Below are 23009 nucleotides of genomic sequence, written 5' to 3'. Positions count from 1 at the left end.
TTGCTCGAATTTAATTTCAAGCCTGTAGCTCAGTCGCTTGAGGAGATTGCGGTAAAGGCAAGAAATGTTCAAAGTAGCTATGGTTGTACTTACATTTAGTCTTGAAATTCAACTTCTTCACACCTTGCTTAACTGCCTTGTCAACTCTTTTTGACATCTACCGTCAACACGACTTCGTGGACCAAGTTCCACAACCAGGCTTACTAGTTTCGGTGCCTCATGGAGTTGCAGTGACTTGTCAATATTTTTGAATCAAAATATAATAGTAATCAAAGTCAACATATTTATGTATCATGATGCTATACTGTTATTTTACAAATTTATGTACATATAGGCGTTTTATTGATTATTATACGCAAAAAAAGCGTGTAATGTATTCATGCTATTGGGTTTATTTTAAATCGTTCCTTCTTCATCTATATTACAGTACCACTCTATTTATAACCACACAAAAGACTACTAGTATACATAACACCAGCATGATGTTTCAGACGATGATGATGAATCAATCTCCGAACTCAAAGTAGGTCGGCTTGGGAGTCGAAGGGCAGCTAATGGCTTCAACAAGCTCTTGAACAGTGAGCATTTGAAACTTTGGAGGCGAATTAATGGCTATGTTATCGACTTTATGCTCATAAATCTTGCCATTCTTATCGAATTTATACTCAGAAGTACCATCGAATCGACCACGAGTCTCCCACGGACCACGAGGAATTCCATGAACAGTCCATCGTATCATCAGAGTGTTCTCTGTGGGTTGCCAAACACTAACAATGTCCACACATAGTGCTCTGAAGAAGATCCTTCCATGGAAACGTAAGGCCCCAAATATGGATTTGTAGTTATCAATTCCCATGAAAGTGTTCATAGGGTCTTTGAAAACAATATCATCCCTGCGAAATTAGACAAGAGAAAGAGCTAATCACCAACTGATAAAACAGATCATTCTCTAAGAAACCTAACCAAGAACAGATCAAATTTGGGATATAAGCATGACTCTGAAGCAAAAAGATTCTTTGAGAAAGCTAATCAAAGAGCAGTTCAATTTAAATCGAGAATCTTCATCAAACCTGTAAATGTCAAAATTAAGCTCTTTGTAGAACAACAAAGGAAACTCTTCTCTGATACTACGAACGGCGTGACCCATATTCACGTAGTAACTCTGCTTATCTTCTTCTTCTTCTTCTTCCTCCTCTCTGCTAATCTTGTAGTCTTCTTTCACCGGAGCTGAGAATTGCCAGTACAATCTCGATTTCGGATTCTTAACACCAGGCAAATCTCTGGCGTCAATCGCCGAAACCGTAGCCTTCCTCCTCATAAACACATGACTAATAACACTCGAATTCGCATCGGAGAAGATTCTCGCCGAGACGGTGGGTATCTCCGGCGAACGAACAAGGAATGCCATCGGAGGATGAAAAGACCGGGTAGGAGATTGAAGATTTAAACCAGGACAAACATGAAAACGATAAGGGATTTGCGTAGGAATATGCTGGATTGAGAGAGAAGACAAGAAGGCGCGACGCGAGGATAGGTCAGGAAAAATCTCCTAAGGATAATTTTTCAAGTCCGCATGGATAACGATTCTCGGACTTGTCATCTTCAATTCTTCAACGACAATGACTCGTTGAAGGTTCTGATGATTATCCCAAAATTGAAATTATATGACGGTCCATTTATGGTTAGGGCTTCACGTACCTTTAAGTAAAGCCCATTCATTATTATAATTTGATTACAAAAATAATTATAGGAAGCCTCACTTATATCTGTGTGTATGAAACGGTTTCAAAGAGGCCCAACTAGTTTTTTGTTTTCTTCCTAAACTCCAAATTCATTTGGCAAAATGTTCTTTCATTTGTTGTATAATAAGCATGAACCCTTCCAGATAAAACTTTACATTGACGTGAACTCAAACAATTTGGTTCAAAAGCTCGGGTTTTTCGGTGGAGTACTTTGTCATGTATATTAGACCCGCACGATCCGTCTTAAACGTAGAACAAGCACGCATGTCTGACAAATTTGTTTATCAAAAATAGATTCTTAGGCTTAGCGATTAGAAAATTATAAACTCAGCAGAAAATCAAAATAAATATGTAGTTTTTTATCACGGTAGAGTTACACCTAAAACAGTTCAATCTAATTAAAAAGTACTCGACAAACGAAACACCTTTTTAGCCATGCGTGTTCACAGCTTCCCAAAGCAAGTTCTTCAACACAGGATTAGTCGCATCTCTAGCTTGAATCGCCGCGTTCTTCAAAGTCCTAATCGTCCACACATTAGCTTCCCACCACGAAAGACTCCTATACGGTAGATTATGCTTCTTACAAAGCTCCTTAACCACCGGCGATACTGTCCGGAGATGACAACGAGGAAGCCGAGGAAACAAATGATGCTCTAACTGAAACTGCAATCCACCAAAGAACCAATCCATAAACGATCTACACGATATATCAAGCGTACCGGCGGTTTGTTTCTCAAACCAATCGTTTCCGTTTGGTGGACCGGTATACACATCTGCTGCGAAATGGTTTAAACAGAACTGAACATGTTGAATCGCCGTGACGGCGAAGCTCACGAAGACGAAGATGAATCTCTCTTGCCAATTCGGAAGGAACGAGACTAAGAGAGGGAACCATGTCCAGAAAACTAAAATTCCGGCGATGTTCAAGGCCCGATCTGGGACGTGGCGTTTCGAGAATAGCAATAGGAATGTTTGGATGAAGAGGTTGATTCTTCCGACGCACATTACTGGGTAAAATGTCCAGTGTTGGTAGCTGATTAAGAATCGAGCTAGAGGATCGAATGTTAATTTCCTGCCATAGAAACGTGACGTCATCGAATTGAAGAATTTTGTAGAGACGGCGAAGATCGGGATGTGTTGTAGATCCGGATCGTGGTCAAGGCTGTTACAAGCGATGTGGTGAGCGTTGTGCGTCCATTTCCACCACGCGATTGAGATGCCGGTGAGACAGTTACCGGAGAGAAGCTGGATTAGTTTGTTACACGGTTTGGTTGACGTCACCGTGTAGTGACCGGAATCGTGGCCGACGTAAGCGCTTTGGATCCAGAGGAGACCGAGTAAAACGGCGGAGATGAGGTGAGCCCAGATGCTGGTACACGCCAAAACGCCGTAGAGAACCGCCGCGAGCATGACGCCGACGCACGTGAGTGTGTAAAGAGTCACGTGACCTTTTTTGTCGAAGAGGCCGCGTTTGGAGAACTCGGCGGCTAAACGACGGTAGTCACGTGAGACGTCTGACACGTGGTGGTCTCTCACGTGATAGCCATTGTGAAGCTTTTCTAAGTGGTGCCATGCGGTTCCGGGATGGTAAGCGATGAACGCGTCGGTGACGTCTTGGCCGGCGAGATTGAGAATCGCTGCTTCGCCTCCGGGATGAGATTTAACCCAATCGGAAACGTCGTAAACTTTACCTTGAATCGAAATCCATAAATCTCCAGGTTTGTTGTGTTTTTTCAAATCCTCGCTTGTAACGTATCTCTTCTTCGTTTGATCCGCCATTGATGAACCAGAGAAAGAGATTTAGTTCCTATTATCCAAAGTGCAAGGAAATGCACAGAACCCAATTTGAGAAAGGTTGCAAATGCAAAACCTTTCTCTCTATGGATTCGTAATTCACAGATTCTGAATCGATTCTACGCCTTCTCTTCCTTATATTTGTGTGTGTGTTTTTTGTTTGTTTACTGTTTTGGAATCGATGTTCGAATCTTTGACACTTGTGTTTTATTTTTAGAACCGTTTTAAATGGTTAAGCAATAAAAAATCCACTGGTTTTAATTACCTTTTAACTCTATAAATGGAATTGTTGATTAGAGGAAAACTCCAGTGACATTTGACAAGGTTGTCTTACATGTTAATATGTCAATTTGTCATTAGTTTGGGTGGGTCTATCAATTTCTTTTAGTGGTTGACTCAGAAAAACTAGAGTATCCTCAAGAGCAACTTTAAAGTTGTCAATAACAGAATAAAATCACAAAAGCAGGAAAAAGTGGAAAAGTACTGTTAGTTCTAAACTTTAAAAATTAGCATCCTATTTTTGTGATTCAATGAACTTTAGTGGCGGATACAAAACCTTTTAAATGGGCTTATATTTTTCCTAATGGGCCAAAGTGTATAAATTTAAAGCCCAATTATTTCATAAGCATCTTCTCAACCTCGCGCGCTCTGTTTTGCTTTTGCCGGCGTCGGATCTCGGCAAAGTCTCCTCCGTAGAAATTATCTATCTGTAAGTCTCAGTTAGTCTCACGATTATCAACTTCCATGTTGGTAGTGATTTTTTAATCTATAAGCTAACTTCCATATATCCATATTTTTTGTTTTCGTTGCTGAGTCTCACATTAGGTTGTGGAACTGAAATCGCTGGATTTTGGGGTTTTCTGGTAAGAGGGTCTCCAGGATGAATCCGGCGAATTTTCAGCCTCCAAATCCTCCGTTCCACTGGGCTCCGATGTTACCTCCAGACCCGCCTCGTTGTGGTATGTTTTGGAATACAAAGAACATAACCGATCAGCTTAAACAACTTCAAGATACGCTTAACCTGGCTAAATCAATGTAAGTAAAGCCACATGAAGTTGTATAGTTGTGTTAATGAATCAATTGAGTATCGGAGTTTCGATTTCTGGGTATAGTTATAGATAGTGAATCACAATCTAGTTCATTGTTGGTGAATTCTTATAAGCTGGGGTATATTTAGGGAGAAAGAACTGGAAGCATTGAAGATGATCAAAGACGCCAAAGGTTCTGTGGAAAATGCAGTACAAGATTCGGGAGTAGAGTATTTAGAGGCTAGAAAGATGGATTTGGGACAGCAGGAAATGCTTTCAGTGGATGCTGCTAACTCCTTGATGTCTACCTTGAGAGCACAGCTTGAGCCTTTTAGGTTCGTTGTTGATGAGAATAGTCCATGGGAAGAGAAATCTGCAGCAGTAAGATTGACTTGCAAAATGAAGAAATCAATAAGGAACAAACTGTGGAAGAAACGAAAGAGACGGTGTGCTGCAGAGATGCGTGCTAAGGTGGATTTGTTTGCTCTGTTTAGCTTATATTGCAGTGTCGCAGTAGTTGAGTTATTAACTCTATCATCCTGTCTAAATGGTTTCAGGAGCCTGAAAGATTTGAACAAGCTGATCGAGAGGCAGATGAATGGAGGGAAAAGGAAATGGCCAAGGACATGGCAAATAGAAAGGTTATGAACATCACTGTGTGGAATTCACATGTTCCTCGTTTTGATATCTGACGGGGTCTTATATGTTTTTAGGTTGATGAGATGAAGGCAATTGAGAAGATCAAGGCAAAACGTGAGCGAAAGAGACTAGAACCCGAGGTGAGACTTCTAAAGCCATCTCAGACATTATCTAATGGGAACTCTAATAAGGTTTCATAGAAATTCTTTTACAATTCATCTCATGGATTCAATGTTTCAGCTTGAACTAGCTCTGATTGTTGAGGAAATGCAAGAGTTACGTTCCCTAAGAATTGAAAAACTAAAGAAGCAAGGTATGTCAATAACCTGATGTGGTACAATGCGTTCTGATACCAGAGACTGACTTAAGTAAATGGGTTATATGTACACTATGCAGGACATTTCCTTCCCGAAGAAGATGACAAGTTTTTCGAGAGTGTTCGTGCTGCAGTGGAGCAAGAGGAAAACCAAGCTCAGTCCCTAATCAACACAGAGACCGAAGAGCATGTCATTGCCTCTGAGGAGAACACTACTCTCACTACCAGTAACAAAACCAACAACGACACAGATAAAGATAGCAATACTAATGCAGCTTCTTGTGAAAGGACTATGAAAGCTCCTGACAATGGTTGCGACAATATATCGAATTTACCAGTCGAGGTCTATCACTACTACTACGGAAGTAATATCGACATGGGTAGACTTATTGAGGTGAGTTTTATGTAAAAGCCCTATCTCTTCTATATCATATCTTAAAGAAGTGATTCAGCTGGTTTCTGGTAATATAGATCAGAAGAGAATGGGATGCATATCTGAGTGCCGGAGGAAGGTAAGTTACCAAAACAATATTTCATAATTTAGCGCTTTTGATGTTTTGCTAAATGTTTTGATGTCTATATACAGCCGGATTCCTGGACACTGGGTCCAGCCGTCGCCACCAGCTAATGAGATTTGGGCTTCTTGTCTTGTTAATACTCCCAAAAGAGATCTTAGTTAGTCGCTGTTAGGATTCTAGGATACTGGTTTCATGCAACACCCTTTACTCAAGATTATGCGATTTGGTCATTTGCCTCTGTTTTGAAACAGAAACAGATCACAAGTTTAATAATCAAGAACAGAACAAGTCTTTAGCGATATCTTAATCCTCGATGACAACGTCATTGTAGAACCAATTCTTACCACTGGAATTCGTGTTTCACATTAGTGGCAACTTATATTCAAGTACACATTTTAAATACGTCACTTGTCACTGGAATTTCAACCTTCAATGAGTTAAGCATCAATATACTTAGTTTTGGATCCTTGTTAATTTTTCAAACTTTACACACCATCTGGTAAATAGTCAATTGTAGAGCATTAAAACCGTCCTCAAGTCGTCCCATAACATTTAACAATTGATCAATTATTTGCAGATTAAATTTCCCCGAAAATAAGTTAAACCTGTTTTGAGGTGAGTTTATTTGAAAGCCCTCTCTTCTATATCATATCTTAAAGAAGTGAAGTGATTCAGCTGTGGGGAAGATGATTGTTGAGCTATTCAATAGAACGATGAATCACAACTGCCCATCTGCCCCAAATTGGATATTGCAAAGAAATCTTTCGTGAAAAGTGCATTTGAACGCACTAAGCCGATACACACATATCTCTGCTTTTGGAATTTTCAACAGTGGTGTTGAAGTTCAAGTAGATCATTATAAGTTCAAAACATCACAGATAACTTGCAACAATTGCTAAATTCACAAATTTCCCCGTCAAAATGTATATCTAATCTAACTAATACAATTAGAGTAAAGTTGAATCAAACGAATTGTGGGGAAGATGATTGTTGAGCTATTCAATTGACATTGAATCACAACTGCCCATCTGCCCCAAATTAATGTCGCAGAGAAATCTTTCGTACAAAGCGCATTACATCGCACTAAGCCGATACACACAATCTCTGCATTTAAACAAAACCAACACTGAAACTTCATATGAAACTAGCTATACACCAAAAAACACAAGAGAACCCACGAAAACGTAGATCATCAAAGAGCTCTTGGAGATTCAATCTACGAAGGTTAAATAAATTGTTAGAGAAGCCTCATTTCATGAGTTTACTCGCTTCCCTGCTGGGTCCTTCGCTTTTGCTTCTAATCACATTCTCATATCACAAGAATTTAATCGAAAACCAAATCCATAAGGGATGAAAAACCGAAATCCGGAATTGAAAACACAGATCTCGGATAAATCCACCAATCTCCGATTATGAATTTCCGAAGGTAAACTTGGCTTGAATACGCATTGATTAAAGCGTTTCACCCATAGGTCCTTCGTTGCCTAATTTCTAAACATGCTACAACGAATACGATGCTCAGCGAATACGAACCATAATATTATCGGACATCAACTCGCGAGACGAGATTTGTCCCACGATCTGTTTATTTCCGATATTAACTCTTCATCGCATCGCTCGATAATCAAAGATATTTATAAAAAAAAACGTATTTGAAAGCTAAGTAAAGTTGCCGAAACGGCGAGGAAGAAGATGAGCTATAAACCCTAGATGAGCTGTGGAAGTAATAGAAAATTTAGATAAGTTTATATAGAGCATCTATTATTTAGGGTTAATGCGACGTATCATAGCCGTTAGAATTCTAAATCAACGGATGTGGATTAGGCCCATCTTTGTGATCTGGACGTTTATTCAAAAAGCCTATCTTTGTGCAATGAATCTCATTGTGTGAGTGAGGCCTATATTGGGCCTTAATGGTAAAAAAATGTCATGGAGAATTCACAATCGATTTTAAACATTTTTCAACAAGTAACAAATCATATATAGGTTAGTGCCATGACTACTAGTTACTAACTAGTACCTCTGGTGATGGGTTATTTCACTCGTCGTTTTATTTTTGGATTTGAGTTTGGGAAACTAAAAGTGAATAATACCAAACTCGCATCTGAACTCCAAAGTCATTACCATATATATAAATTCTCAAAAAGACACTGCAAAATGCTTAAACACATGTGAAAGATTTTATGATTCTCTTCAAGTATCGTCGAAATCAATTAAGCTTTCATTCCTCCAAAAACTTCTTAAGATGTTTCAACCATACCACGTACTTTCGCGTGCCTGTCGTCATGTACTTGTACAAGGCAAATTTTGGGCTATAATCAAATATCATACGCAAATAACTGTGTCTGTAATCCACGTTTCTGCAAAAGGCCATGAAAGAAAGAAAGAAAGAAAGAAAGAAAGAAAACAAGATTAATTATAACATTTCTGCTGTGCTCATGCCTATCTGACTATATATACAAACATTATGGTGTTTTCTTATTCACAAAGCTTACTTGGAATTAGACAACAAATCACACGGCCGTTGATCCTCCCAATAATTCCCCCGACTAATCACAGATACACCATTCATGGAAGTACCATTAAGAGGAAAAGCCGTGCACCTAAACTCGAGGCTGAGGCCACTGATCTTCTTGGTAAAATTCACAGTTAGTGGAAAACATAATCCATCATATTCTTCATAGGGCATACCTGCTACAACTACAATATATTCCTCTTGGTAGTCTCTAGTCAATGTCACAGTCTTACCTCCATCATCTTCAATTGTGTAAGGGTTTATTCCTGGAGTCGGCTCATCATCCTGGAAGCATATTAATTATCAGTAAACTTAGATACTTTTATTGCAATGTAAGAAAGGAGCAGAGTCCAACGCTAGTGGGAATAATAACATATATGATTATAGAATGAACAACTTTAGGTGGTATAAAGCCAGAGCAGAGCATATAAAGAAACCTAAACCATTACTATTAGTTTTGGAAGGAAAGCAAAATGCAGAAATATTTACAAAAGCGAGATCATGGAGTTGCAAAGCAGAATAGATCTCGGAGTCAAATCAATCGGAGAAGCATTTGGTTGGAGCTCTGGCGATCATCAATAGCCGTCGAGGAAAGAAAGCCACGAGAGACCATGGGACGCGGCGGAGCCAAACTCACAACGGCGGAGATAGATAGGAATCGACCACAAACGGAAGCAAGCTTAGATGCTGACCTGCACCAAGCGAAAACCATGGTCGGCGATTGATTTCTCTCTACGAAAATGGAGTTTTAAGGTTTTTTAGTTCCAAATAAATATTTATATTCTTATGATTATTTAGTTCCAAGCCAACATGTCATCACTTATAGTGTTGAAGTTGAATTTCTATCATAAGGAAACAAAAGATTTTAGGGCTGCAATCACTTGATCTCCAAGCTAACGTATCATTTCGTGAAGTTTAGATAGAGCATGCATTAATGAGACGTAATCATAGCCGTTAGAATTCTAAATCAACGGATACGGACTAGGCCCATATGTTTGATCTGGACGTTTACTAAAGGCCCATCTTTGTGCAATGAATCTCAGTGAGTGAGATTGGGCCTTAGTTATAAAATAGAGCCACAGGTAACCCGACCCGTCCGATAAGTTGACCCGACAATTGAAATCATGAAAATCATATTGGTGTTGTTGTTACTCCGATCTACGATAATAATCTTACAGAGGAAGATTCTTGTCTCTTTGATAAATTCTCGGAGTAGGAGGAATCTCTGACTCCTTCGGGCGAGTTGAGCTATGTGGAGTTCGGTTGCCAATTTGAAGGAGAATTTGAACAAGATTGCGCACGATGTGCATGACGACGACGAAGATGATGATGAAGATCTCACCATTTATGGGTCCACCAATGGCGGCACTGATCGGAGGAATTCTAATGGCTTTAGGTATTCGAGGTCTCCAATGGCCAATGGTTTCGAATCGCCTGTTAATCCTGAGGTCTATTTCTCTTCTTCTTCTTCTTCTTCTTCTTCTTCTTCCAGTTACTGGATTCACTGGATAATTATTTATGCTCAAATTTTGTAGATTGAGAGATATAAAGCAGAGATCAACAAGCTTCAAAAATCAGAATCAGAAATCAAAGCTCTTTCAGTAAATTATGCGGCTCTACTAAAAGAGAAAGAGGTAAAGAATTGTTCATGGCTTTATCAAGACTTTGTCATACATCGGTTTCGTGCTTTTTTTATCTCACACAGTAGCCACTTGGTTACAGGATCAGATTTCCAGATTGAACCAGGAGAATGGCTCCTTGAAACAGAATTTGACTTCAACTAATGCCGCTCTTAAAGAGTCTAGATTGGATCTTTCGAGGGCATCGAACAATAATGCTATCAAGGTAGATAGATTCTGCTTTTTGCTTGTTTCTGCTGTATACTTTGCATCATGTCCATATACACATTGTTTTTTGATGCAACTGACGATTTAAAACATTAGACTAACTAATAGTCTTTTGTAGGGAAATGGTGATCATTCACCCAACAGGTCACAAAGATCCCCAACTAATTGGAAAAATCGAAACCAAATGAACAATGGCATTGCCTCGAAACCAAACGGGACAGAGAATGATTCCGAGTCGCATAAAAAAGAAAAGGTAGTTTTCTTGTGTAATGTGCCAATTTAAAACATGTATTATGTTTTATCAGAGTTTCAGAATGAAATCTTCAAAATTTAGTTAGATATATCCGGTACTAGGTAAATGACCTTATTCTCTGTAATGAGAGTGTAATAAATTACTCTGGTGTGTGCTTTTTACTGAACGCGGGACTCTAAGCGACAATCTGAATGCCTTTTAGGAGTTTGCAGAGATGCTTGAAGAGAGAACCAGATCAATGGCATCTGCTCAGGCTAGAGAACTTGAGAAAGAGCGAGAAAAATCAGCAAATCTGCAGATTTTACTACAGGGTATAGAGTAACACAATTAGCTTGGCTGATTCTTTTTATCTATCTTATCTGTTATTCTCTCTCATTCACCTTGCTTTAATCAGAGGAGCGGAAACAAAATGAGACTTTCAAGGAGGAACTCCAGTCTCTGAGGTTAGATAAGGAAAAAGTAAGTATTTAATCTTTAAGAACTTTATTTTTTTTTGTTACTTAGGCATCACCAATTTCACACTACAGTATTGTCATCTGATTAATGAGAAGATATTTATTCCAACTGTATGCAGACACTCATGGAGAGTAACAAAGTACGTCGTGAATTGGATGCAAAATTGGCTGAAATCAGACAATTGCAGATGAAGTTGAATGGTGGGGAGCAGCATGCTTTTGGAATTTCCAGAGAAAATCTAAAAGAGGTTAACAAAGCTCTGGAGAAGGAAAATAATGAGCTTAAGGTCATACAAACTTTTAATTTTCTTGGCAAGGAATTTTTCATTTTTGGTTTTCCTCTGAGCTGCGGACTCTGAAACTGATCTACATTTCGTTATGTTGTGTAGTTGAAACGAAGTGAATTAGAGGCTGCTTTGGAAGCAAGCCAGAAGTCAACAAGTAGGAAACTCTTCCCAAAGAGCACAGAGGATCTTAGTAGACACCTTAGTAGTTTGGACGAGGTTCTTTAATGCAAACTTTTAATTCAGTTAGCCCTTTAACCAAAAGAAACATTGTTTATATGCGAAATTGAAGTATGGGGCAAGCATTTATTTACTGTACCTTCTGCTATTTCTCATGTATAAATAGGAGAAGGCCGGAACCTTCCCTGGGAAAGAAGATATGGAAAAATCTTTGCAGAGGCTGGAAAAGGAGTTGGAGGAAGCACGAAGAGAAAAGGATAAGGCACGGCAAGAACTAAAGCGGCTCAAACAACACCTGTTAGAAAAGGTTATTTATCCTACTCATATTCAGTTTTATTTATTTTATATTACCTGAATATAATTTGCAATAATTTTGCAAAGTTGATTGATAATCCTATAATTGTAACTTTTAAGATGTGTAGTGAATTACTTTTGAGTTTTTGACAATGTTTTCTTGCTAACTTTGAACAAAAGTCTATAAATCTTTCTTGCTATATTCTAACAGGAAACCGAGGAGTCTGAGAAAATGGATGAAGATAGTAGATTGATTGACGAGCTCCGCCAGACGAATGAATATCAAAGGTCTCAGATACTAGGTTTAGAAAAAGCTCTTAGGCAGACAATGGCTAATCAGGAGGAAATAAAGTCGAGCAGTGACCTTGAAATCCGGAAGTCCAAGGGTATAATTGAAGACTTAAATCAAAAGCTGGCGAATTGTTTGAGAACGATAGATTCCAAAAATGTGGAGCTTTTGAATCTTCAAACTGCTCTTGGTCAGTACTACGCTGAAATTGAAGCTAAGGTTTGTATTAGTCGTGAAAGTTGTTTTTCCCATTTAGTTGTTAGTGTAACCTTGATTTATGTATTCCTGTTCTTATAATGTTGTAGGAACATTTTGAACGAGAGCTTGCAGTGGCTAAAGAAGATGCAATGAAACTCTCAGCTCGTTTGAAAGTAAAAATCTCTAATCTTTTGCTTTGTCAACTATCTGATACGTCATATGGATTACGGTTTATGCTATTTTTCTGTTTCTTAAGGATGTTGATGAACAGTTAGAGTCATCAAAGAAAGAAAAGGAGGAAATCACATCGAAGGTATTGCACGCAGAAAATATTGCAGCAGAATGGAAAAACAGAGTAAGCAAGGTTGAAGATGACAATGCAAAAGTAAGGCGTGTTCTTGAGCAGAGCATGACTAGGCTCAATAGAATGTCAATGGACTCTGATTTTCTCGTTGATAGGTGGGCCAATGACTTTTATTTACATGTTGTTCCATGTTTCTTCAGATTCTGATCATCTTGACATATCCTTTATTCAGGCGTATTGTTATCAAGTTGCTGGTTACGTACTTCCAAAGGAATCACAGCAGAGAGGTAAGATTTGTGGAATTAAAATTCCAGAATCTAGTTTTTTATTAGAACACTAAAATTGTAGAGGAAGTCGTTTTGTATTAAATTTTAGCACATAAAGCTTATGCAAAATGGCCTTAAGCTTATCGTTCTCTCATCTGAATGTCTCTGAGTAGGTGTTGGACCTAATGGTTCGAATGCTTGGATTCTCGGAGGAAGAAAAACAGCGAATAGGATTGGCACAACAAGGAGCGGCAGGTAAAGGTGTTGTTAGAGGTGTATTGGGTTTTCCGGGTCGCTTAGTCGGTGGCATCTTAGGCGGTGGCGGTGGCTCACCCGATTCTCATCCAAATATGGCTTCAGATAATCAGGTATCAATAGCTCAAAAAAAAACTCTTGAGGATTGAAAAAGTACATTTGATTGATTGTCTTGCCTCTTTTGTTTGGCTCAGTCTTTTGCAGACATGTGGGTCGAATTTCTACTTAAAGACGCGGAAGAGCGAGAGAGAAGAGAAGCAGAAGATGCAGCAAACAAAGAGCAAGAGAAGGCTACTGTTTCTTCTACGCAGAGACCAAAGTATGAACAATCTGATTCGGAGTTTTCAACTGTGCCTCTTACATCATCGAATAGTAATCACAGGCTCTCTAGATTACTCACTTGACTCGGTTTGGTATATACATTTATACACGTTTTGTAGAAATCTAAAATCCGAAACTCTTGCTTCTTGTGTTGTAATTATCTCTCTCACACCTATATTCTATTAATTCTTTTTCTTATATCATTCAAAGAAAAAAAAATCTGAAGCTTTTTTTTTCCGTGATGTTTTCCGTTATATCATTAATACGTATATTAGTTACTTAGAACAATTGATGAGTGCAATTGATTCATTTCGTCAGTGGAATGATTCATGCTTGTCTTACAACAATGTTACAAATTTTTGTTAAGAATCCTTATATGTGATTTATATCTTCTATATTTGTGGAATATTCAAAACGAAACAATGTCTCACGTTTCATGAGCTCAAGAATTCTCCATAAAAAGCTGGAAAAAATGGTATTTGAAAAGAAAAAACAAGTGTACTCAAAACGTGATAAAATCATAAAAAGGACAGTTGGGCCATTAGCGGCAAAACCCTGCAAGTGACCACCAATTTCACATGATCAAAAATGCAAAAAGAAAACCATAGACGTCTGTCTCTCTTTTTAACCCAATTTTGCCTTTGCCTTGAGAGAAGCAATGGGAATCTTAGAGAGAACCTTTTCATCGAAAACCACATACTGTTTCTGCAACTCCTTCATTGCTTTCTCTGCCAATGGATCAACCTTGTCCTCGTGTTTCTCATACAACATTGGGACTGTGTGCAATATCACGAAGCAAATGTACACCAAAGTCAGGAAATTGAACCAATTGCCCACCACCGAGATGATCCATAGACCGACAACAACCTGACATAACAAATCTCATCATCAGATTCAGGACAATGAGTTTACTTGAAGGGTCTTAATGGGCTATGACATACTGTAACTTGACACACTGTTGCTAGAAGATACTTACGATATTATGTTTTGTATAAGTGATACATTCACGGTTCAACAGAGAAAGGTTGAAATGTAACTAATTTCCGATACAAACTTAATCATTTCCTAAACTGTTTAACTAAACACAGCAAACGTCAGCAACAAAGAATGAGCATACCATCAGGAATTTTTTTAGGTCCCTTCCTAAAGCAATGCTTCGTAGGATAACAAAAGCTTGGTTTAGTTCGTTTCTCAGAGAAGAAGCAACCACAAGGAAAGCCTCCTCGGGAACATGGATTTCTGGAATTTGTGGTGAAGTCCTGCAAAAATGAAAAAAGAAGGTTTTAAGACCATTTAAACCAGACAAAGAACAAACATCTAGGGCGGGGTTAACATGATCAAGGGTTTGAATCTTACTTGTTGATAAGTGTGTGAGCATTGGACCACAAAAAGAGGCCTCCAAGAGCGAGTATCGAAATGTGACACAAAAGACTCAACAAATGATACTCAACCAGCTCGAACAGAACCCAAATAGCAGTCGCGACACCAAGAACAGCACCTGATAGTTTTTTATCCCTCCACAAGAACACATCAGCAGCTGCAAAGAGTCATTGAGAAACAGAAAAATCAGAATCCCTCAGAACTCAGAAGTCAATAACATAATAAACCAATAAAGCCAATTTATTGCATTCATACAAAAATTGGTGTAACAAAATTTCCACAAGTTGCAAAATTAGAGAAACGTAAATGTCTTCAATCTAATCAACCAACTTAAGAACTCTCCCTATTCAAAAACATTATCCCTAAAGTTCAAGTCTTCTTTTGGATGCCCAAATCTTAATGGATCGATTCAAGAAAATGCAATTATGTAATCATCACCAAGCGATCTTATACGAGTGTAACTAGACCCTAACATTGCAGATCAAGCATCAACGCATGTTCCAAATCGATCAAACCAGAGAAAAAAATGATAGAAAAAGAAAAGACGAGACACTGAATATATAAAACCCTTACGCTTTCCACCACCGAGAACCTTGTGAACAGGCTTCTCTCTGCCAAACATACGATAGATCTTCGCCTTCACAGCCGAAGGAGAATCAGGTTTCTCGTACTCGGATTCAGACGATGACGACGAATCGTGATGGTGAATCTTCTCGGAGATCTTCTCCATCAGAGATTCCTCTGTCGGCACAGATTTTTCAATTTCTTCCGCCATTGATTTTTGAAATTCAATTTCTTCGATTCCCCAAAATTCAACACAGAAAACTCAAAAATATCTCAACGTGAAGGAGAGGAGAGGATTAAGCAATGGCAAATATAATAGGTTTCACACAAGACTTTTATAACCACGAGCCTGAGGTTCCAAAACCCGAACGTCGTGGTTCGGAGTTAATTTTTAAATAAGGTCATCAACGGCGTTAGTATTTTGATGACGAAAACGGACGTTAATTGACGGAGAAGCAGAGCCTTGAAACGTGTAGGCAACGATAAGGAAGAAAACGTTGAATGGTGCCTTTTCATTAAGTAACCGATACCACGAGTAGATTCACGACACGTGTCCCATATCGTATAGCGAAATTTACGGCTCAAACTTAATTATGATGAAGCATTAAAGCTCACGACGTAATTTCGCTTGTATCCCCTTAAGAGGGCCTTCTATAATGTTTGCCTTTGGGCTTTTAATATATTACTGGGCCGTCAAAAAAATAAAAATACAAGCTCACGACGTAACTCTCTCTTTAAGTAAGCGGCTTTGATAGGTCGAGTTATTTTAAGTTTTAACATGTATTAATCTACTACTGCTTTTTTTATTATTCAGATGTAATGTAATAATGCTAAACTCTATTACATTCCGTAGGTGATATACATCTAATTATGTATCCTATATACAAGTTGCTAGAAAGAGAATAAATCAAAATCAAAGCGAGGTTAATTACTTAATTACAAAAACATATTACCACTACGCTCCACAGGATAGTGCCGTGTAGGAAAAAGCGAATTTGTGGACTAGTGTAAGTCAAATAACACATTCGCATTTCATTATGACTATATATTGACTAACCATAATTTTCAAATGTATTAATATAAAGTGTTCACACCAACCAACCTTCCTTAGGATTCGTGTGACTAACGTGCGCCTTACGAAAAATATAACAGTTTTCGGCTATCATCGAACCAGAAACATCCAGGTCACGTAGAAGAAATGCAGAATTGCTTGAAGGCAACGCTTCTTCAAACATAGGTATGTTGTGATCGGTTAGTTTGAAACAAAAATCACATGTGATATATATAAACAAAAACATTTTATCTATAAAAATGTTAATTTCATTTAGAAAAGTTGTCCTAGAGTACACTTTAACTCGACCAACATTTGGACCTACGAGTTTACGACGTTGAATTCATCTTCTGTACTCGCTATGCAATAAAAAAAACTATACTATCTTAAGTCGTAACTCTTTTTGTTCCCAACTTTAGAAACATCTATTTCCGACATTCAACAAATCTAATATTTTAACTAAACTTAGTTTCCGACCCTTGACCAAAAAACAACAAAAAACTAAAAGTAAGTTGCCTTGTTCAAACTCAAACTCTTTTATTTAAGTTACACAACACGGACGCGTATTTTATTTTGAACCGCTCATATTGATAGGGGAAACGGAAAAAAACGTTCAAAAACGCCAATAGAAAAGGATAAATTTTGTAAGGTTAGTAAACGATTCAAACTAGATTTCATTTCGATGAAATTAATGGCAAACTCCACTTTTGACGGATTTTTTTTAATTACAAATCAGTAAAGTTGTAATGAAACGGAGCAAAAATAATAAATAGGAATTACCCTAATTTAGGCGAATGGATCTATGTAATAATAATATCATCTTCTTGCTCTCCTCCGATCGGCCGCGTACTGGGAGAGAGGCACAACTTCTGACAAAGGCGTTGACAGAGGCGTTGAAGTCGGCGTTGGAAGCGGCGAGTTCCGACAAACGGGACAAGATCCGTTGAGTTTAAGCCACGCATCAAGGCAACACAAATGGAAGTAGTGTTTACACTCCGGCATCATCCTCAGCATCTCCGCTTCTTTATACTCACATAAACAGATCGAGCACGTTGTGTCTCCTCCGCCACCAAAGCCATCTGAGGACGCGGCGGAGGTATCTTTGGAAAAGTGGAACTTAGGGTATGAGTTGATGACGGCTTGATCAAGTCCCACCACGACATCACCTGCTTCGAGATCTTCATTGTCTTCCTCGGCGACAAAGATTATGCGGGGGAGGATTACACTTCCGCCACGATCGCCTGTGGATTCCACGGCGGTTGTGCGGCGGCGAGAGTCACGGCAACAGATGTATGAGGATAAAAGGACGGTCGAGAGAAGGACGAGAAAACCGAGAGCTATGGCTATGGAGTAGCCAAAGCCTAGAGTTGTGAGGTAAGAGTGGTTGCCTGCTTGTGGTGGCGACGGTGGAAGGGGAGGGTGGACTAGGAAGACGGAGGCGGAGGAGGCGAGTGTTGACATTTGATGGTAAAGAAGAAGAAGACTGGGTCCATGTGGGAGAGAGAGAGAAGAGAGTGATAGAGATTTTTATTTTTTTATTTTTTTGAAAATTTAATTTTAATTAATTTAGTTAGGGGAAGAGAAAAAGAGGTGGGTGGGAATTGCAGCTGATGCATTTAATATTGTTTGGAAACTGAAATTTGCATTTATTAGTAAGTTAGGTTTTTATTAATTAAGTGGCCCAACCCCAAGGAATAATATATTTTCTTGTTTTACTTTGTAATTTTTTTTGTTTATTGTATAAAATGTGTTCGAGCCATGTAACGTTGACTGTTTAACAATATTCGTTTGATGGGTCCTCTTTGAAAATATTTTACACTTATTCGTTGTCATGTTTCGTTGATATTCGTTTTGGTTACATTTGAGTAATTCAAGGCTTCCCACTACAATTTACTAAACACTCTTGGCTCGGGGTTCGTACTAACTAAGGACCCGAGGTTTGAAAAACTGATAATGGTCACGATTAATGAGTATGTAAACTAATCACGAAGATCGTAGGAAAACGATGTATTTCTTGTATCTAGATCATACAAAATTACAACTAAAGCAAACAATGGGTTATGGTTAAACTAGCAAAATTGTATGAATGAAATTGTTAAATCGACCAGTTAGCCAACGCGTACTAACTAATCTACAACGAGTCGGTTTAGTACATATGATCCAAAGATTTTAATACGTTAATGGATTAGTCATCGGTCAATTTTTGGAACGTTGATATTATTTATTTAACGTAGACTTTATGTTCACTCCATTCAAAATCTGATCAACTGTACAAAAACAAATTTTGCAAGAAGAAGAAAACATAAAGAAACACATCTATTGCATCGTGCTGATAATCAAATGACCCAAATTTTTTAAAAAACAACTAGAACAAGTAGATAGTGTTTTTTGTTGGTTTTGTCACGAAAGTTTCTAATCCGCATATCTCACGTTGTCTAAAAAAAAAAAAACGTTAATCGATCGATCGTATGACGTATACCTCAAAGATCGATTTTTTTCTTGCAGTCAACATCTTGAATCGCCTGTCCCGTAATGTTCACAGCCATCGTGCAATTCATCTTAACGGTCACGTGCTTCTTCACGATCCCCATAATCTTCACCTTACCACCAACCCTAGTGTAACTCCACACGTTCACAAGACCCGACCTACTTATTTCTCGACCCAAACCCGGATCCGATAATATCCGATCAAGCATAATATCAACCGTCACGTTCATCCTCGAAGTCCGATGCGGTCTCGCCTTCCCCGGTAGCCCATGCGCTTCACCCACCAACGTTCCTTTGTAGTATATATCCGTCGTGGTGTTGGAGTACTTAAACGACGCCGTATTCGGATTCTTGACCGATACGTCAACGATCATCGAGATGTTTGTCCCCAACAGTTGGACTTGATTAGTCCCCGTGACTGAATCTAGGCCGTTGACCATTACGCCGTTCATTTTTATGATCGGGTCTTTGACTCTGAACACCGTGAAAACTAAAGTCAACACGATCGTGGTTAGAATTAGAGATGTTGCAGTGACGCAGATTGAGCATTTGATTCTGTTTCTACTACGGTGTGTGTTCTTGATGTTGGAGGCGGATTCATCGCTCACCGGAAGTATGGTCGCCGGAGCTAGCGGCCGTACATGTTCAGAATCTGCCATGGTGGTTTTTTTTCGGTCTTTATCTGATTAATTACTTCTGGTTTATGTGATTTATATAAACCAAACTTAGTGATGGAAAGTGTTGAATTTTATATGTCCTGCCTGTGTTTCATGTGCAATCAATTCTTTAAATGAAAACCCAAAATAAATTTTAAAAAGTAAAAGAAAAATTAATGTAATTGTCCTAACCACTAACACAACTGGGGTCAATTATTGCAGTGGAAAAATGGGAATGGTATTAAATTGAGTCTGAATTTAACGGTCATATAGGTGGAAGAAAAGTAGAAGCTGCGTATCGGTGGGGATGCCGATTTGCGCCAATTAGAATTTGCCAGCTCATTACACAAATTTGACTTTTGCGTCAACGTCAGAGGATTCTTTCGAGAAAGATAAAAAGAAAAAGGAAGTATAACGTCGTATAGAATCGTTCCCACCTGGAAACTATTTTTAGATAAATAGGGTTCAATTTCATCAATTTATGTACATTGTTTTGGTTTTAATGTATTTTGAATGTATACAAGACACAACTTTGTGTTTGAGTCTTCCACAATCATTTAAACAGCTGTTTTCTAGTTCAATAATTTGAAAGAATATTGACAGATTATTTGGATTTTTAACACTAAATGCATTAGTTTTAGTTAGTTCAACATTCCAGTTTGCTCCTAAATAATCTTTCGCAATTATATTTAGCTGGAGACAACCATCTTTTTTCATACACAAACTTATGTTTATTAGTTTTTTTTTTTGTTTATAAACTTTTTTTTACATTTGACTTGCGGAATAGTAGTGGAGTGTATTCATTTTCATATGGGATAATATATGGTTCAAATCTCTCGACATTCAGGAAACAGATTTTTCTACGCATAGCAGGTAAATAAAGATAAATCACACACACAATTGAAAAACATACATAATTAATAACCAATAAAATCCTTGTTGAAATCAACAAAATAAAAAAAGGATTCCAGAAATGTATTAATCTCCGATCGTCTATGTTTATGGATCGTACATTATTGAAAATTAGATTATGATTTAAGAAAACTATATTTGAAATAAGGTAATTAAAAGAAGTCGCGAAGGGAAGGGAGCTTGATCTCTCCCTGAGTAGAGACAGGAATGGTGATATCACCAACAACAGGAATGTCGAAGGTTAGCCCAATGTCTAGTTGATAGTCAATGTCCCAGTCCGTACACATATCCTTCATCAGACTAACCGCTATGCTATAAGCCACCTTAACCGGTACGTCCAGAACCGTCGTGCCGCTCCCAACCAACGAACCCGGGTCCGGTATCGTGCCTGACGCGATCGTCCTACGCATGCCACAAACATTATTAATCAGCACATGATGAATGTACGTTACACCTATACATGGCGTGTGCATAACGTTACATAAAAAGTACTGTTATGAAAATGTTATCTAAGCTTAAATCCTCAAAATACAAAAGCTGAGACCATCTATATAGCTTTGTGCCTTTGTTTCCTTGATAACACGTGTTATTAGTAATGTCATATTATGTATACAGTAGACTTGTGTAAATATATACATTAGGATTGATATAAGATGCTAGATATCATCAATGCACATGGATAATGAAATTAGTATATGTATGTATATATAATGCGGCACAATGCGATAAAAATACAATTAGTGAGAAAATGAGATCTAGCCATTTCGGTGATGAGACCAGACAAATTACCAACGAAATCCATACACATATATATTAAATACTGTTATCAATTAAAAATAGTCAAACATTAGATCGGATATACCTAATTGATACACATTTCTATTCATTAGTACAAAGATCGGATACACTTAACGAAAAATATCACATATATATTTTTCATATTCTCAAAATTTAGATGATCAAAATATGTGTCACAAATTCTATTTATCTTAGGCTAGATCCGGAATACGGATACTATCATGATATGTGTGTAATAAAAAGTGCACAATACGGTGTTAGAGTAGATCAGACGGTACAAGAAGAAAAAAAAGAGAAGATGACCTTGTGGCACTCTTGAGGATGTAAGAGATCTGGCAGATAGGGATGGATTGAGAGTAAGGATTCTTGACGGAGACCTTGGCGTGATAATCTACTCCATCACGTGTCACGCCTTTGAAATCAACGTCGTCCACGGTTGCTTCCGGCGTCGGAATATTCGCCAGCTTCTCCGCAAAGAAACCTTTGGCTTTGTCCAACAAGCTTGAAATCACCGAAGCCTTCTCTTCCACCACCTTTTCATCCGCTGATGCCATTCTTTTTTTTTTTTTTTTGGTGTTGTTTCTTCAAAGGATCAGATCTCTCTTTGTCTCTCTCTCTCTTTTCTAAAGTTTATGGCGCTGTCGGTTCTATATATTTTGGTACCTCTTTTAAGGATGATAAATACCTTAATTGCCGGAGCGTGACATTTTTGATTTTTCTTTGGTTGTTGGAAAAGGAATAATATAATAATTTTTCCATCATTAGAAAAGGAATAAGATCCTTTTTTTAGAGCATCATGGTCATAACGTGCGTTCTTACTTCTTTGCTCGTCCGAAAAAAAGATGAAACATGTTTATTATAGAATATACTACAATTATATTTTGTATATTATGACTTTTAAATTAGCAATATGTTTTAACTTTTAAGCAATATCCTAAAAAATTAATTATTAGTTGTTTTACTATTATGACCAATTATTTTTAATAGATTTTAACATTATCAAAACTTAAACTTTAAAGATATTTAACAACTACATGTTGAGTAGTACTACTTTCTAAACATTAATTTTTGGTAAATAATCCCAAGAAGATGAAAATATAAGAGATTATTTTATCTTCCTAAAATTAGTCAAAACATATATATTTTATAATTTTAAAGATTATTTGAGATTTAGAGGTATACATACTTACCTTCCCATTGATTGCATTTGCTTAAGTTGAAAAGTGGATTTATATATGGAAGAAGAAAAAAAATATGAAAATGTAGTTTTTTTGTTTCTTCTTTTAATTCGGCAATCCATATTTATTAGTACACTTTGTGGCTTCAACTTCGCCAAGACTTGTTCGCTTCTTATTTTCGGTGACTATTTAAGGATGCTGATCAAAACTTGAAAGCAATTCATGTAATATATCGGAACTGACTTCGTACATGTGACATGTCTCATTGACATTGTTCATCGTGTAAATAAACAAAACAATAATCACTCACGATAAGCCAATAGGTTTATTCAAACGAAAGGAAACTGATTTGGCTTGAGAAAAATCTATGGAAACCAAATCCGGTTTTATTCAGTTTACCAGACGATATTGCTCTATGCCTCTCTATAATCATCACGTGGTAATCGTTTTACCGGAATATTACAATTGATTTGTTTTTTTATTTT

The 23009-nt window shown here is 37.7% G+C and overlaps 9 protein-coding genes and 7 non-coding genes across 21 annotated transcripts; 2 read left to right on the top strand and 14 right to left on the bottom strand.

Annotated features, from left to right (window-relative positions):
- Positions 1 to 122: 122 nt before the first annotated feature.
- Positions 123 to 1664, bottom strand: AT2G46220 (DUF2358 family protein (DUF2358)). The gene is made up of 2 exons (NM_130184.3): positions 1071 to 1664; positions 123 to 893 (listed from the first exon to the last, which is right to left on the bottom strand). The coding sequence occupies exons 1-2, from the start codon at positions 1406 to 1408 to the stop codon at positions 506 to 508; spliced, it is 726 nt and encodes a 241-aa protein (NP_566066.1). The 5' UTR covers positions 1409 to 1664; the 3' UTR covers positions 123 to 505.
- Positions 1665 to 1753: 89 nt separating this feature from the next.
- On the bottom strand, positions 1754 to 3719 carry SLD2 (Fatty acid/sphingolipid desaturase). Its single transcript, NM_130183.4, has one exon. It carries the CDS (start codon positions 3519 to 3521, stop codon positions 2172 to 2174), a length of 1350 nt encoding a protein of 449 aa, NP_182144.1. The 5' UTR covers positions 3522 to 3719; the 3' UTR covers positions 1754 to 2171.
- Positions 2002 to 6696, top strand: AT2G46200 (U11/U12 small nuclear ribonucleoprotein). Of its 4 annotated transcripts, NM_180117.2 has the most exons (9): positions 2002 to 4245; positions 4362 to 4571; positions 4714 to 5035; positions 5122 to 5205; positions 5278 to 5343; positions 5444 to 5516; positions 5600 to 5913; positions 5991 to 6031; positions 6106 to 6696. In NM_180117.2, the coding sequence occupies exons 2-9, from the start codon at positions 4417 to 4419 to the stop codon at positions 6197 to 6199; spliced, it is 1149 nt and encodes a 382-aa protein (NP_850448.1). In that variant the 5' UTR covers positions 2002 to 4245; positions 4362 to 4416; the 3' UTR covers positions 6200 to 6696. The 4 variants fall into 4 exon arrangements, with proteins under 4 accessions (NP_850448.1, NP_001324669.1, NP_001324668.1 ...); NM_001337179.1 differs by having other exon boundaries at positions 5600 to 6031; NM_001337180.1 differs by having other exon boundaries at positions 4125 to 4245; positions 5991 to 6441.
- A 14-nt stretch (positions 6697 to 6710) lies between these two features.
- AT2G09705 lies at positions 6711 to 6854 on the bottom strand. Its single transcript, NR_140586.1, has one exon. It is a non-coding gene; the product is annotated as an other RNA (small nucleolar RNA).
- Positions 6855 to 6929: 75 nt separating this feature from the next.
- On the bottom strand, positions 6930 to 7756 carry AT2G46192. The gene has a single exon (NR_143781.1). It is a non-coding gene; the product is annotated as an other RNA (non-coding RNA).
- Positions 7008 to 7148, bottom strand: AT2G09700. The gene has a single exon (NR_140585.1). It is a non-coding gene; the product is annotated as an other RNA (small nucleolar RNA).
- AT2G09695 lies at positions 7184 to 7328 on the bottom strand. The gene has a single exon (NR_140584.1). It is a non-coding gene; the product is annotated as an other RNA (small nucleolar RNA).
- Positions 7358 to 7519, bottom strand: AT2G09690. The gene has a single exon (NR_140583.1). It is a non-coding gene; the product is annotated as an other RNA (small nucleolar RNA).
- AT2G09685 lies at positions 7555 to 7639 on the bottom strand. The gene has a single exon (NR_140582.1). It is a non-coding gene; the product is annotated as an other RNA (small nucleolar RNA).
- AT2G09680 lies at positions 7733 to 7854 on the bottom strand. Its single transcript, NR_140581.1, has one exon. It is a non-coding gene; the product is annotated as an other RNA (small nucleolar RNA).
- Positions 7855 to 8258: 404 nt separating this feature from the next.
- AT2G46190 (Mitochondrial glycoprotein family protein) lies at positions 8259 to 9294 on the bottom strand (the record flags this gene model as incomplete). Its single annotated transcript, NM_130181.2, has 4 exons — positions 9104 to 9294; positions 8947 to 8989; positions 8548 to 8837; positions 8259 to 8397 (listed from the first exon to the last, which is right to left on the bottom strand). The coding sequence occupies exons 1-4, from the start codon at positions 9262 to 9264 to the stop codon at positions 8259 to 8261; spliced, it is 633 nt and encodes a 210-aa protein (NP_182142.1). The 5' UTR covers positions 9265 to 9294.
- A 359-nt stretch (positions 9295 to 9653) lies between these two features.
- On the top strand, positions 9654 to 13794 carry GC4 (golgin Putative 4). The gene is made up of 15 exons (NM_180116.2): positions 9654 to 10000; positions 10088 to 10186; positions 10275 to 10397; positions 10518 to 10652; positions 10855 to 10963; positions 11047 to 11111; positions 11227 to 11394; positions 11497 to 11610; positions 11738 to 11878; positions 12077 to 12373; positions 12460 to 12525; positions 12609 to 12811; positions 12889 to 12943; positions 13096 to 13290; positions 13372 to 13794. The coding sequence occupies exons 1-15, from the start codon at positions 9803 to 9805 to the stop codon at positions 13579 to 13581; spliced, it is 2178 nt and encodes a 725-aa protein (NP_850447.1). The 5' UTR covers positions 9654 to 9802; the 3' UTR covers positions 13582 to 13794.
- AT2G46170 (Reticulon family protein) lies at positions 13792 to 15995 on the bottom strand. 2 transcript variants are annotated; one of them, NM_130179.3, is made up of 4 exons: positions 15452 to 15995; positions 14855 to 15035; positions 14616 to 14757; positions 13792 to 14365 (listed from the first exon to the last, which is right to left on the bottom strand). In NM_130179.3, the coding sequence occupies exons 1-4, from the start codon at positions 15651 to 15653 to the stop codon at positions 14123 to 14125; spliced, it is 768 nt and encodes a 255-aa protein (NP_566065.1). In that variant the 5' UTR covers positions 15654 to 15995; the 3' UTR covers positions 13792 to 14122. The 2 variants fall into 2 exon arrangements, with proteins under 2 accessions (NP_566065.1, NP_001118533.1); NM_001125061.2 differs by having other exon boundaries at positions 14335 to 14757; positions 15452 to 15750.
- A 378-nt stretch (positions 15996 to 16373) lies between these two features.
- AT2G46160 (RING/U-box superfamily protein) lies at positions 16374 to 18320 on the bottom strand. 2 transcript variants are annotated; one of them, NM_001337178.1, is made up of 2 exons: positions 17274 to 17980; positions 16374 to 16667 (listed from the first exon to the last, which is right to left on the bottom strand). In NM_001337178.1, exon 1 carries the CDS (start codon positions 17952 to 17954, stop codon positions 17310 to 17312), a length of 645 nt encoding a protein of 214 aa, NP_001324277.1. In that variant the 5' UTR covers positions 17955 to 17980; the 3' UTR covers positions 16374 to 16667; positions 17274 to 17309. The 2 variants fall into 2 exon arrangements, with proteins under 2 accessions (NP_001324277.1, NP_182139.1); NM_130178.4 differs by lacking the exon at positions 16374 to 16667 and having other exon boundaries at positions 16778 to 18320.
- Positions 18321 to 18639: 319 nt separating this feature from the next.
- AT2G46150 (Late embryogenesis abundant (LEA) hydroxyproline-rich glycoprotein family) lies at positions 18640 to 19780 on the bottom strand. The gene has a single exon (NM_130177.3). The coding sequence runs from the start codon at positions 19637 to 19639 to the stop codon at positions 18974 to 18976; it is 666 nt and encodes a 221-aa protein (NP_182138.1). The 5' UTR covers positions 19640 to 19780; the 3' UTR covers positions 18640 to 18973.
- Positions 19781 to 20417: 637 nt separating this feature from the next.
- On the bottom strand, positions 20418 to 22064 carry AT2G46140 (Late embryogenesis abundant protein). Its single transcript, NM_130176.3, has 2 exons — positions 21650 to 22064; positions 20418 to 20950 (listed from the first exon to the last, which is right to left on the bottom strand). The coding sequence occupies exons 1-2, from the start codon at positions 21898 to 21900 to the stop codon at positions 20701 to 20703; spliced, it is 501 nt and encodes a 166-aa protein (NP_182137.1). The 5' UTR covers positions 21901 to 22064; the 3' UTR covers positions 20418 to 20700.
- Between the last annotated feature and the right edge of the window lie 945 nt (positions 22065 to 23009).

The sequence above is a fragment of the Arabidopsis thaliana genome, chromosome 2, assembly GCF_000001735.4.
Source record: "Arabidopsis thaliana chromosome 2, partial sequence".
Classification (NCBI taxonomy): Eukaryota; Viridiplantae; Streptophyta; class Magnoliopsida; order Brassicales; family Brassicaceae; genus Arabidopsis; species Arabidopsis thaliana.
Note: the sequence above shows the minus strand (reverse complement) of the source record. Positions and strands in the feature narration are given on the sequence as shown.

What these genes read in the sequence shown, in the direction of transcription:
- AT2G46170 (NM_130179.3), bottom strand. Translation starts at nt 15,653, where the DNA reads ATGGCGGAAGAAATTGAAAAATCTGTGCCGACAGAGGAATCTCTGATG. An exon ending in GGTTCTCGGTGGTGGAAAGC is followed by an intron (nt 15,036 to 15,451) that starts GTAAGGGTTTTA and finishes GACTCTTTGCAG; the next exon opens with CTGCTGATGTGTTCTTGTGG. An exon ending in GCTCACACACTTATCAACAA is followed by an intron (nt 14,758 to 14,854) that starts GTAAGATTCAAA and finishes TCATTTTTGCAG; the next exon opens with GACTTCACCACAAATTCCAG.
- AT2G46140 (NM_130176.3), bottom strand. Translation starts at nt 21,900, where the DNA reads ATGGCATCAGCGGATGAAAAGGTGGTGGAAGAGAAGGCTTCGGTGATT. An exon ending in ATCCTCAAGAGTGCCACAAG is followed by an intron (nt 20,951 to 21,649) that starts GTCATCTTCTCT and finishes TGGCATGCGTAG; the next exon opens with GACGATCGCGTCAGGCACGA.
- GC4 (NM_180116.2), top strand. Translation starts at nt 9,803, where the DNA reads ATGTGGAGTTCGGTTGCCAATTTGAAGGAGAATTTGAACAAGATTGCG. An exon ending in AATCGCCTGTTAATCCTGAG is followed by an intron (nt 10,001 to 10,087) that starts GTCTATTTCTCT and finishes CAAATTTTGTAG; the next exon opens with ATTGAGAGATATAAAGCAGA. An exon ending in AAAGGAATCACAGCAGAGAG is followed by an intron (nt 12,944 to 13,095) that starts GTAAGATTTGTG and finishes GTCTCTGAGTAG; the next exon opens with GTGTTGGACCTAATGGTTCG.
- AT2G46200 (NM_180117.2), top strand. Translation starts at nt 4,417, where the DNA reads ATGAATCCGGCGAATTTTCAGCCTCCAAATCCTCCGTTCCACTGGGCT. An exon ending in CTTAACCTGGCTAAATCAAT is followed by an intron (nt 4,572 to 4,713) that starts GTAAGTAAAGCC and finishes GGGTATATTTAG; the next exon opens with GGAGAAAGAACTGGAAGCAT. An exon ending in TATCTGAGTGCCGGAGGAAG is followed by an intron (nt 6,032 to 6,105) that starts GTAAGTTACCAA and finishes GTCTATATACAG; the next exon opens with CCGGATTCCTGGACACTGGG.
- SLD2 (NM_130183.4), bottom strand. Translation starts at nt 3,521, where the DNA reads ATGGCGGATCAAACGAAGAAGAGATACGTTACAAGCGAGGATTTGAAA.
- AT2G46150 (NM_130177.3), bottom strand. Translation starts at nt 19,639, where the DNA reads ATGGCAGATTCTGAACATGTACGGCCGCTAGCTCCGGCGACCATACTT.
- AT2G46160 (NM_130178.4), bottom strand. Translation starts at nt 17,954, where the DNA reads ATGTCAACACTCGCCTCCTCCGCCTCCGTCTTCCTAGTCCACCCTCCC.
- AT2G46220 (NM_130184.3), bottom strand. Translation starts at nt 1,408, where the DNA reads ATGGCATTCCTTGTTCGTTCGCCGGAGATACCCACCGTCTCGGCGAGA. An exon ending in CTTAATTTTGACATTTACAG is followed by an intron (nt 894 to 1,070) that starts GTTTGATGAAGA and finishes CTAATTTCGCAG; the next exon opens with GGATGATATTGTTTTCAAAG.